We start from the raw sequence: 12,200 nt of genomic DNA on the forward strand, positions 1-12,200 counted from the left end.
TAGAGACCCTTAAACGCCGCAGTGGGGCGGGGCTAAGGGCGGAGTCAAGAAGGCGCCAACCACCCGGGGACTCCTCCCCCTCTTGAGCCCTGCCCCCGACAGCGTGGATCTTCCTTCAGCGGTGCCGGAGGCCTCAGCTTAAGGCCCTGCTCCCGTCCCGGGTGGGCCCCACCCGGACGGACGCCACGCCCCCGGCCAGCCTTGCGGGCCGCTGACCTAGTATGGACACAGCACTGGGAGGAGAGGCGCGCAGGGTGACGCCTGGAAGCGGGCAGGAGAGTCCCGGGCCCCACCCCCACAAGCCGCCCCCCTTTTGAGGGGATGCACCTGCCGCGGCTGGGGCGAAGGCACTGTGATTGCGCAGCTGCTGTGCCGCCCAGAGCTAAAAATATTTCCCAGCAGAGAGGGGAGTAAGGAGGCTCCCCAGGAGAATCAATTTATTGGGGAGTGGGTGCGGTTGGTCAAATCCATAGACGGGAGGGCCTGGGGAGCCCGAGGACAGTGTGGGAGCAGTGTCCTTCGTCACACTGAACACTGGGAGCTTGAGGATGATGGGAAATGGGGGTTCCAAGGAGAGGGTTAGAGATCTAACTCCAGTACCCCACCCTCTGGACGAGGAGCTGGAGCTGGCCCAAGGGACTGCAGACAGACTCAGGGGCAGGTTTGGGTCTGGTCTAGAGGCTCAGATCTTCTCATCCGGGGCCGGCATGCGCTGGCGGGTCGGCTCCACGCCCCAGATCTCCCTGGCGTACTGGGCAATGGTGCGGTCACTGGAGAACTTGCCAGATGTAGCTATGTTCCGGATCACCATCCGCGTCCACTCTCTCGGGTTCTAGAGGCCACAAGGAAGCTCTGGGTTTGCTCTGCGAGTGGGATCCCCACCTTCCACCTCATTCTAACCAGGGCCGCCAAAGCCCTGCCAACCCCTGGCCCAGGACCCCTCACCTTGTACAAGGCACTGACTCTTTCCTGGCATTTAACGTACTCTTCATAATCCGCAAAGACTTTAAACCTGGAGGGGAATGGAGAAGTGGGAAAGTCTCCTGGGGTTGAGGGCCAAGCCCATCCTGTCCTATTGGATTCCTGAGGACCTAGACAGTGATGCTGCTTCCAAAGGAATGTGGCCGCAACTGCCCTGAAGCCATGTCCAGCCTCTCCACTGCTCCTGAGCCCTATTCAGCCCTGCAACCCCACGTACGCGGGTCCCTGGCCCGCCAGCTCACCGGTCATGGTGCATGAGCATGTTGACAATGTCCTTGAATAGGTCAGGCTGTTTGGGGGAGAAGAAGCCACTGCTCAGCTGGTCAATGACGTGCCGAAGCTCAGGAATCCGGTCATAATACTCCTGGGCATTGTACCTGTGGGGGAAGAGCCATAGTCAGCACCCTGGAAAGGGGTTCCTGGCTCCTCCTCCAGCAAATATCCAGAAAGGTCCAAGCCCCAGGGTGAAAACTCAGGTCCAGCCTGCTACTGTCCTCTCTACAGCTGCTGCACTTGCTCCGGAAGTCCTTCCACTCTTCTTCCCACACACCATCACTGTCACCCAACAGGTCTGTTTCCTCCATAAATGGCTTTTCTTCCCCACCATCCTAAGTCCATCCTTGGCCTCACTTTCAGGCTCCAGGAGGAGCCAACAGGTACATCCTGAGAAACATCCTTAAACTCAAACTCTCCAGCCATGTTCATCACTGTCCTGGCACCAATTTTCCTCCCCTAGGGTAGGAACTACTTCCTACCCAATGACTTCCTGGGGTAACACAATCACTTCCCGAGCCACCCAGGTTCAAATCTCTCCAGATCAGTTTCATCTCCTTCCTTCCCCTCTTCCAACCAGAAACCATGGCCTCCTCCTCAACAGTGTCCCTAACCCCCATCCCCAGCACTGGCCTGCTGTAGGGGACTCCCCCTGCCATCTGGTGCCAGCCCCACACCGGTCCTCCAACTGGACATTCCTCCCTCCAGTCAAGCCTCCATCCTGCAGCCAAAGGTGTCTGTTTGGAGTCTAGTTCTGAACATGTTGTACTTCACTCAAAACATTTCACATTTCCCTCCTATCCAAAGGACCAAGTCTGAATTTCTAGTCAAGCCCCACAGGAGAAATTCCTCTCAATATTTAGTGCCTGCTCTTGTAAGCTGAGTGTAAACTGGTACCAACTTTCTTGGAAATGATTTGACAATGTGTATGAGGGGCTTTAAGAATGCATACTTTTTTGACTCAGAAATATCCCCTTCTAATAATTATCTTGGGCTTCCCCAGTGACTCAGCAGTTAAGAATCTGTGTGCAACGAGGGAGACAAAGGAGACAAGGGTTTGATCTTTGAGTCGGGAAGATCCCCTAGAGAAGGGCATGGCAACTCACTCCAGTATTCTTGCCTAGAGCATTCCTTAGAGAGGAACCTGGCAGGCTACAGTCTATAAGGTCACAAAGAGTCGGATGTGACTGAAGCGACTTAGCACATAGCAAGCATAATAATTATCTTTAGGAAATAATTAGAGATGTGGACATCAGTGTAAAAGATTGGTCATCAAAGGGACATTTATACTAACAAACGAGGAAAATCAACCTTCACGTCCAACTATATGGAATTAGTTAAATAAGTATGGCATTTCCATAGGATGGAATGCTATACAAACATTTAAAATATTTGAAAGACTATTTAATGACATAGAAAATGCTTCAGCAATGTTAAGATAACAGGATTCAATATTGTATATATATTATTTCCAACTTTTAAAAACTACACAGGGACTTCCCTGGTGACACAGTGGTTGACTCCATGCTCCCAATGCAGGGGACACTGGTTCTACCCCTGGTCAGGGAACTAAGATCCCACATGAAGCACAGTGCAGCCAAAAAATTAATTAAAATTTTAAAAAACTACATATATATACACACACATATAAATACGTGAAGAAAAAGAGAACTGTGGCTTTAAATCTGGGGGATGAGATTATGAAAGACAGTTTTCTTCTCTGTAGCTTTGTATTTTTCCAATTAAAGAGCATGGACTGCTTCTATGCTAAGAAAATAATCAAATTTTAAAATAAAATGTTAAAAATGTAATGCCAGGAAGATTGTCTCTGAAGATCTGCATTTCTGACCACAAACCCAGGTATAACTTAACTACCATACTCATGTTTCCCTTTTTGCCATGGCTGCCAGGGAGCTGAGAATTTCATTTTACTCCCAATTCCAGAAATGATATTATTTCTTTGAGTTGATATTATTTTCTCTTCCTTTTCCTTCAGCTCTGTGTTACTTCTGTCTCTGCTCATTTCATTCAACTTATTTGTTATGCTACCTCAAAAGTTTTCTAGACTTCTGATGGCCATAAGTAAGACCTTGTGCAGGGACTTCCCTGGTGGTCCAGAGGTTAAGAATCCACCCTGCAATGGCGGGGACATGGGTTTGATCCCTGGTTGGGGAATTAAGATCTCACAAGCCTCTGAGCAACCAAGCCCTTGAAACACAACTAGAGAGTCTAGAGAGTTTGTGCACTACAACAAAAGATCCCACATGACATGATGCAACCAAGATCCCACACGCTGCAACTAAGACCCAAGGCAGCCAAATAAATTTTAAAAAATGACCTTGCGCATCCTGGACCAGCCTTTCCAGTGGTGCCTCTTGCTCCCAGCTTTACCCTCCAGCAGTCCCACCTTGGGGCTTCCTGCCCATGGACTAAGAACTCTGCAGCCCTTACCCTTTCTGGTCAAGCCTTTCCACGTCCTCCACCCGCATGCCAAAGATGAAGAAGTTCTCCTCTCCCGCCTCTTCCGCCATCTCCACGTTGGCCCCGTCCATGGTGCCAATGGTCAGAGCCCCGTTGAGCATGAACTTCATGTTGCCAGTGCCTGAGGCTTCAGTGCCCGCAGTAGAGATCTGCTCGGAGAGGTCAGCAGCCGGGATCACTGCGGGGTGGCAGCAGGGGACACACTCAGCTCCAGGAAGAGCCCGCATGTCAGCTAGAGGCTCTGAAGTTAGTCTGGTCCCAGGCCTGGCCAGATTCAGAGTCCCCTTCCTCCAGCCCTCCAGTCTTCACCAACTGTCTCCTTCTCACTGACCCCTCTCCACCTCTTGTTGATTCTTGAACATCTGGGATCTAACCTGGACTCCTTCCACCCCCCAGCTCCACTGTGTGATTTGAAGGGCACTACTGAGGCCCCTCTCCCCTGTAATTTCATCCCATCTTGCGTGACATTCCACCACTAAGGGAACATCCTCATGATTTGAGTATTGTCCTCTCCAGATTCTTCTTTAAAGTACCAGTACCCCAGGAAGAGGAGATTAATATCTCTTCCAGGGACTGAACTCATCAGAGCTTCCCTAGGGTCCCCACTGGAGGCACCCTACCTTTCTCGGCCAGCGAGACTCGGTAGTTCTCCAGGAAGATCACACGAAGGCGGTCTCCCACCACCGGGTCGTGGTTGACCACATCCCCAATGGCTGTGATGAGTTTGATGATCATCTTGGCCATATGGTACCCAGGGGCAGCCTGTGGGGGCACACTTTGGGGTCAGCTCCACAGCCTGGCCTCCTACCCCCATCCTGCAACCCAACCAAGCTGACCTCAACCTGGATATCAAAGGACCACAGCCATGATCCGGGCTCAGCCTCTCACCTTCCCTCCAATCATCACAGTCCGAGGCACAAAAAACTTATTGGGTTCCTTCTTGATACCTATGGAGAAACAGAGGGATCCAGTGAATGGGCCAGGTTTTCCCTCTGGGCTGTAGCACCTGATGGCATCCAGTCAGCCAGGACTGGGCTGGGCAATAACAGGCCTGACTTGGGCTGGCTTGGTGACCTCATATCTGTCATGTCCCCCCTCTCTGAGCCTTGGTTTGCCCATCTGTGAAGTGGGGATAATTCCATGTCCCAAGAGTTTCCCTGAGTACAAAGGAGATGTTGATGGAGAAGTATGCAGTATGCTGGGAGGTACACAGAGGCAGGAACAGGAGCCAGAGGGAAGCCTGCCACTCACGGTTGTACAGCGTGATGACATGGAGGCAGTTGAGGAGCTGGCGTTTATATTCGTGAATCCGCTTCACCTGGATATCGAAGAGTGAGTTGGGGTTGATGTGGACTTTGTATTCCTTCTCCAGGTATGCAGAAAACTTTAACTTGTTTTCCTGAAGGCAGGAGAGGGAGAAGAGCTCACCAATAGGCCTCAGCCTCAGGAAATCCTACATTCTCATTTCCTTCCCAGGAAGGTGAGGATAGAAGGCCACCTTGCCACCTTCATCCACTCCTGCATCAGGGCAGACATTGCTAAGCAACGTCAGCACTCTTTCAGTGAGGTCAGATGATGCCTTCCCACCATGGACTGATTCCAGGCAACTTCTACCAATGGCCTGAAGTTGCAGCAGAGATGAGCTCCATGGGCCATTCCTGACACGGACGTCCGGCCCTTCCAGCACTCTCCACTCTGGCCCCAGCACAGGTGTCTGTCCCAGTTTGCAGCACTGCTCCTCACCTGCTTCACTTTGGCCACATCCCGGATAAAGGATTCATCATCCACATAGGACAGCAGTTTGCGCAGCTGATCCAGGTCTGCGATGTATTCCTCTCCGATGCGCTGTAGGGAGATGGCGCTCAGTTAGGCCCCTGGCCCTCCCCTGTCCTCCTTCACAAAGGGGTCCTTTTCCAGGTCAAATAAGCAGAGTCCACTGCCAACAGCGCCTTCTCCTGCAGCCTCCCAGCTAGGGGGCAGGGCACGTACGCACTTCTCTCCTCCCTTCCTGACCTTGAGCTCGGATGGCTGACGCCCATCTGACCCCCACAGGCCCTCGTCCTGGCCTTTTCCTCTCACAGGCAGTGACTTCGAGGGCCTGCAATCTCTGCTCCTTTCTGGTCGTACTTAAGATGTGACCTGCTGATAACCCTCCATCAGGCTGTGAACTTCCTCGGGTTGACCTTCACAGCCAGGGCCTCCATTAGCTCACATAAAAGGTGGTTCCCCTCCTCCAGACACATGCAAGGCTGGGGAACGCAGTGCAGAATGGATTTCAGCCCTCAGCGGGGGGCCCTCCAGGGAAACACACACACAGCTGCACCTGGCTGCGCCTTGCAGTGACTGTGCTGACCGCTACTGGCCATCCACGACTTCTCACCTCAGCAATGATCTCTGCCAGCCCAGGGTTACACATCACCAACCAGCGCCGAGGGGTGATCCCATTGGTCTTATTCTGGAACTTATGAGGCTCCAGCTCGTAGAAGTCCTTGAAGCTACAGGATAGGGTCAGAAGATCATCAATCACCCCTGTGGAATGAGGGTCTTCTCCCTGGGGTCCCTACTCTGATTTCTTGATGAAAGGGTCCTGGAGGTGAAGGGGAGGGGGGTGCTGTGTGTAAGAGGGGACACCCCAGAACGGGACTGGACTGGATAGCAAGCCTTTGACCCTCGTAAGAGCCGTGCTACCTGTGGAAGGAGCCAGCAGAGGGCGGCTCTGAGTGCCCAGTACCAGGCAGTGGGCGGGGCCCAGCAGGAGGGGCGGAGTCTGGGGAGCGGGTCTCACATGGTCTTCTTGAGGATCTCCGAGTGGATGCGAGCCACGCCATTGACGGCATGAGACCCGGCGATGCACAGGTGTGCCATATTGATGCGCTTCACCGCGCCCTCCTCCACCAGCGACATGCGCCGCAGTCGGTCTACATCCCCTGGGAACGCGGCTGCCACCCGCTGTGCCGGGAGAGACCAGAGCTAGGACGAGGACCCAGAACACAGGTTCCCAGCCCCTACCCCCAGATCTTCGCCCATAGCCTTCCCCAGGCCCTCCACGTCCCCACCCTCCACCCCAGGCCTTCTCCACTCACGTTAAGGAAGCGCTGGTTGATTTCATAGATGATCTGGAGGTGCCGCGGCAGCAGGGTCTCTATGAGGTGCACAGGCCAGCGCTCCAGGGCCTCGGGCAGCACCGTGTGGTTGGTGTAGGCACAAGTCTTCACAGTCACTTCCCATGCCTGACAGGTGGGGTGGGGAGGCAGGACCCCCGGGGCTTAAGCCGGATGGCTCTCCACACACACTGTGCAGCCAAGAGCCCCAGCCCTGCCACCGCCAGGCCAGGTTCTAGGACACCCGCCTCTGGGTCTCACACCCCTGTCTGTTCAGTGGGGGATCCACCCACATCTATCCCCTCCCCAGAGTGGGAAGGGAACCCTGAGATGGAGAGGGTGAGGCAGGAGTGGGGGAGGGGCCCCGAAGCCCACCTTTTCCCACTCCAGGCGCTCCTGGTCCACCAGAATCCTCATCAGCTCAGGGATGGCCAAGGAGGGGTGGGTGTCATTGAGCTGGATGGCCACCTAGAGAGGAGGGGTGTGGAGGACGGTTGGAGTCAATCTGGGCCCAAGGCTACAGTCACTGTCTTTTGCCCCTTCAGAGCACCCCCTGCCCAGGGCCCCTTGTGGTTCTAGGTGGAGGCCCTCAAGGGGGTAATTGTGGAGCAGGAGGAAGAGGAGAGCGGATTATATTGAGGATCCTCAAGCAGATACCCCTCACACCCACCCCCAGCCTCCACTTCTTCATCTATTAAATGGGCGTTGCAAGCTCAGGCTGGAGGTGCGAGGGAAGGCACCACTCACCGGAGGTATAGAGACCGACCCTCCCTGGGGCCTGGTACCTTATCTGGGAAGGCATCGAAGTTGGTGCGCACGGGGTCGAGGCAGCCAAACTTGGAGGACTTGAAGCGGCGGATGATGTCCTGGAGCGTGGCAGCCACTACGAAGTACTCCTGCTTCAGCCGCAGCTCCTTCCCCTCAAAGAACTGGGGACAGTGCGAGATGGGGCGGAGTCAAGGTGGTGGGCGTGGTCTAACGCTGCTGTGGGCGTGGCCAGGAGAGACTGCCACCCCTCCCGAGATTCCTGAGACCTGAACTGCTCCACCTCAGGGACCCAAGAGTCTTTCTCCCACCAAGAAGCAGCAATGCAGTTGGGTCAGGAGGGAGGGCTACAAGGACCAGGAGTATTGTGGGTGTCTCCAGGGAAGAGCTCCTCCAAAGAGCCACCCCCCACCCCCAGATCCAAGCATCCTCACACTTAAAGAACTGGGGGGAAGCACAGGACACTCAGGGGCCAGCAAGATGCCCTGGGTGTGAGCAGGGCACCAGCAGGTGTCACTCCCCCTCCTGCCCTCTCCCACGCACACTGGCTTCCTGTCCCCAGCCCAGAGGGTAACATACGTTGTCGTTGGGGTACAGGACCCGTGAGATGTTCTCAGCCAGGTTGCGGTCCAGCACGGCCTGGATGTAGCCACCGACATTGACTAAAGAACAAAAGCGGGAACGGGGTCAGGCTTGGGCCGAGGGGCTCCGCAGCGGGAGGGGCTGCTGACTCGGGCGGAACTCACAGTCCTTGAGGTTGAAGTCGTTGGGGGCTTTGGCAGACCACAGGCGCATGGTGTTGACCACGTTGTTGCGGTAGCCAGGCACGGGTGTGTCGTAGGGCATGGCCAGCACCACCTGCGGGACACCCCACCTGCTGTTCAGAGGCGGGCCTCTGCTGCGTCTCAGAGGCCCTGAGAGCTGGAGCTCCATGCTTTGTCCCTGCACTCCGCCAGCCAACTCCGGACCACAAGCAACCCCACCAACCTCTCTGGGCCTCGGCCAAAAAAAGAGGACATCCCGGTGCCTCCCCACACCCCCACCGGCCCCCCTTGCTGGGCTGTTGTGAGGATTCCAGGAGGAGGCAGGGATGAGCTGAGACCAAGGTGGGCCTCTGTTGGTGGCCACTCTGCCATGGTGGAGATGCGCTGGCCACCTGGCCTAGGCATAATCTAGAGAACATTCTGGACTCCTGGAAGGACTGGGAGATCATGGGGCCTGGCTGAGGGGGTCATAGAGGTCAAGTCCATCCAAAGGTTAACCACAGGGCTAATTAGCAGTGACTAATGCTGGCCCCACCTCCCACAATTAGCAAACATCAATGTGCATGCACGCTGAATGCTAAGTTGCTCATTTATGTCCAACTTTTTGTGACCCTATGGACTGTATCCTGCCAGGCTCCTCTGTCCATGCTCTGTCCAGGCAAGAATACTGGAGTGGGTTGCCATACCATCCTCCAGGGGATCTTCCCAATGCAGGGATCAAACCCATTCTCCTGCATTGCAAGCAGTCTTTACTGCTAAGCCACCAAAGCCCACAAACATCAATAATTGCTGCAAATAACTGCCAGCTACCACGGAGAAAGGGGTGCACCCACACCTCCTTCCCCAGCATTAAGTAGCCTCTGACTGGAGCAGAGCAAATGCTGCAGCTCAGAGAGGGAAGGGACTGGCCCAAGAGCATACAGCTAGGAGGGCAGCCAGAGCCCTGCCAGACCTTAGCGTGGATGACAGCGGAACAAACTCTGGGTTCTGAAAGCCTCGAGGTTGCTGTGCAGCCATCTGGAGGCCGGTGAGCTGCAGCCACAGCAAAAGGACTGGTGGCGGAGCTGGGGTTTGGACACCTGGTTTAGCGGTAGGCTCCCACCAACCTGCTCTGTGACCTTGAACATGTCAGTTGCCCTTCCCAGGCTTTAGTTTTCTCTCCTATCCCCCTTTTGGGCTGTTGGTTTATTTCCCATCAAGCCCCCAGATCAAATATGCAGGGGAGCCGAGACTCTGTGATTATTTTGGGCAGTGAGGAGCAGTGGTAGAGCAGGGCAGTGTCTCTCCTCCTCCCAGCTCTTCATGTGGTCTGGCTCCCCCGTAACCCTGTCTCCAGCCTCTCTGGGTTCCAGCTGTGTGACCTCAAGTAAGTCACTTAACTCCTCTGAGCTCAGTGGCCTCCGATATAAAATAGCACTCGGCCCAGTAGCTTCCAGGCTCTTCCTTTGCTTCTCTCTGTTTCCTCCAGAACCTCCACTCCTCCTCCCCTCCGCCTCACTAGATCTTCCCCTGCTCCCTGGCTTCCCCCTCACCTGTGTGTCCACCCACTTGGCCCCCTGGCTGGTGTGTTCCACTCGGCCATAGAAGTGCACCGGCAGCGTGAACTCAGGACGGGCCTTCTCCCAGGGGTTGCCGTAGCGAAGCCAGTCATCAGCTTCCTCCATCTGAACCGCAGGCAGGTCAGGGGAGAAAGGAAGGCAGAGTCAGAGCCAGGCTCACACCACAGCAGATGGTGGGCATAGCAGGAGCCCGCAGCCCTGGTATGCCCTGTACAGGGAGGGTGTGAATGACCGGCTCTGCAGTAGGTGGGCCCCTAGTCTGGTGGAAGATCCAATGGGGCTCTGTGTGTGTATAAGAGTCTGAGACATTCTACAGCTGTGGACCTCCTGTCCCAGGAGCTGACAGCTGGCTAGGGGCTGGGGGAAAGGGCAAAGATGCTCTCCACCCAGGCTGCTGGGGCTGCTTCTGGATCTATGTGCAGATGAATGAACAAATAGCCATCTTCATCATAACCACAAGGTCAGGGCCCAAAGTCACTCACCTGCCAACCCCCAGAGATCTTCTGGTTAAAAATCCCAAACTCATAGCGGATCCCATAGCCATAGGCAGCCAGGCCCAGTGTTGCCATTGAGTCCAGAAAGCAGGCTAGGGGTGTGCAGGGAGGTGGATATCAGAGACCCAACATAAAGGAACACTTCTGCCCAGTCCCCTGGCACCCCGCTCACTTACCCGCCAGCCGGCCCAGGCCCCCGTTGCCCAGCCCTGCATCCTCCTCGATTTCCTCCAGCTCCTCCATGTCTAGGCCCAGCTAGAGGTGGGAGGGTATAAGAGAAATCAGGGCCAAGGGCCAGCAGGTCAGTCCCCCATCCTGAAGGCGTGCCCACCCCTGCACACCTGATAGGTGGCCTCGTCACAGGCATTCTCCAACGCCAGGTTCACCATGGTGTTCTGCAGCGTCCGGCCGATGTAGAATTCCAGAGACAGGTAGTAGATCCTCTGTCCGGAGAAACAGATGGGGGTGGGGGAGGGGAGGGAGGGTCAAGGCGGCCCCCTGACATTCAGCCAGGCCCAGCTGGGCCTGCACCTCTCACACCTGCTGCCCCACTCCTAGGCTCCAGTGGGTTCCAGCCCTGCCTCCAGTTTTCCTGCCTTCTCAGGCTTTGGGACCCAGAAGGTAAGATACTGGTCTCAGCATTTCTTCTGACTTTGGACAAATCACTTTTCTTCTCTGAGCCTCAGTTTCTTCATCTGAAAAATGGGGCCATAGCCACCTCAGGGGGCTGAGGTGCTTAGGAGAGGTGGGAACCCCTTCCTTCACACACATGCCTGCCAAGAGCCCATCAGGAAGTCAGGACACAGGGAAGCACCACCAAGAGCTCCTGAAAAGGGGAGGCCAGGCCCAGAGAGAGAAGTCATTGGCTCAAGGTCACACAATGACTCAGGGCTAGAGTCGGCCATCTCCCTTCCTCACAGTGCCCAGCTCCCCTTGGCCCTCAAGCCTCAGTCCCAAGAAGGGGGGCGGAGAGACTCCGGTATCCAGGATGCTGATGGTGCTCGGGCTCCTGGTTTCCTGGGTCCCCTCCCCGCCCCTCCCCCACCCCCTGCCCAGCAGTGTCAGGTTGCTGACATTTACCAGTGACCCCAACAGACACTTGATCTCACCACCCCAGCTGCGCCCCACCTGGCACACCAGCACACCACACACGCGTTCGGTAGAATGTCCTTCTACTCAGGATCCAACCCAGGCCGCGGGGTCTTCCTGCCCACCCCCAGCAGCCTCTCCATTCTCTGACTGAGCGCTGAGCCTTTGCAACCAGCCTGCCTGACTCGAGGCCCCTGACCTGCCCCCAACTCCAGGTTTCTCCCCTGGGTGGTCCCAGCACCCATTGCACCTGGCACCCCTGGATCGTCCAACCTCAGGAACCCGGAGGCACCCTTTCTTTTGCTGCAGAAAGTCCTGACCCCAGGAAGGGCCCGTCATTCGGTCCAGATCTCCCAGCCCCCAGGGCAGGGCCCCCCAGCCCACTGCCCACCCGGGGTGCCCCAAGCAGCACCTTGGGGTCCTTCTCGTAGTAGTGCTGCTGCGTGCGGATCCAGCGGCCCACGAGGTGGTCTCGCACCGTGTAGGCCAGCGCGAAGTAGTAGTCTCGCGGGGTGGCCACATTGCGGTCCTTCACAAGGGTGAAGTGTAGGTGCCGGTTGAAGTTCTTCTTCAGCTCAGTCACATTCTCCACACCGGCCAGGCCACGCACGCTGATCTGCTTTCTCTTCTCCTGGTCTGTCAGGGGCCGGGACATGGCTGCGGGAGGGTGGGCTGGACTGACTGTGCAGACGG

At 55.9% G+C, this 12,200-nt stretch overlaps 1 protein-coding gene across 1 annotated transcript; it reads right to left on the bottom strand.

The window, feature by feature from the left end:
- Nucleotides 1-399: 399 nt before the first annotated feature.
- On the bottom strand, nt 400-12,200 carry PYGM (glycogen phosphorylase, muscle associated). The gene is given in 20 exon segments (NM_175786.2): nt 400-832; nt 946-1,012; nt 1,224-1,358; nt 3,706-3,913; nt 4,356-4,497; nt 4,624-4,682; nt 4,987-5,134; nt 5,479-5,580; nt 6,116-6,230; nt 6,521-6,684; nt 6,819-6,965; nt 7,212-7,304; nt 7,622-7,765; nt 8,181-8,263; nt 8,348-8,459; nt 9,898-10,029; nt 10,407-10,510; nt 10,595-10,673; nt 10,760-10,861; nt 11,920-12,200. Coding segments are annotated over 20 exon segments (2,529 nt in total). The 5' UTR covers nt 12,163-12,200; the 3' UTR covers nt 400-682.

The sequence above is a fragment of the Bos taurus genome, chromosome 29 (assembly GCF_002263795.3).
Source record: "Bos taurus isolate L1 Dominette 01449 registration number 42190680 breed Hereford chromosome 29, ARS-UCD2.0, whole genome shotgun sequence".
Taxonomy (NCBI): domain Eukaryota; kingdom Metazoa; phylum Chordata; class Mammalia; order Artiodactyla; family Bovidae; genus Bos; species Bos taurus.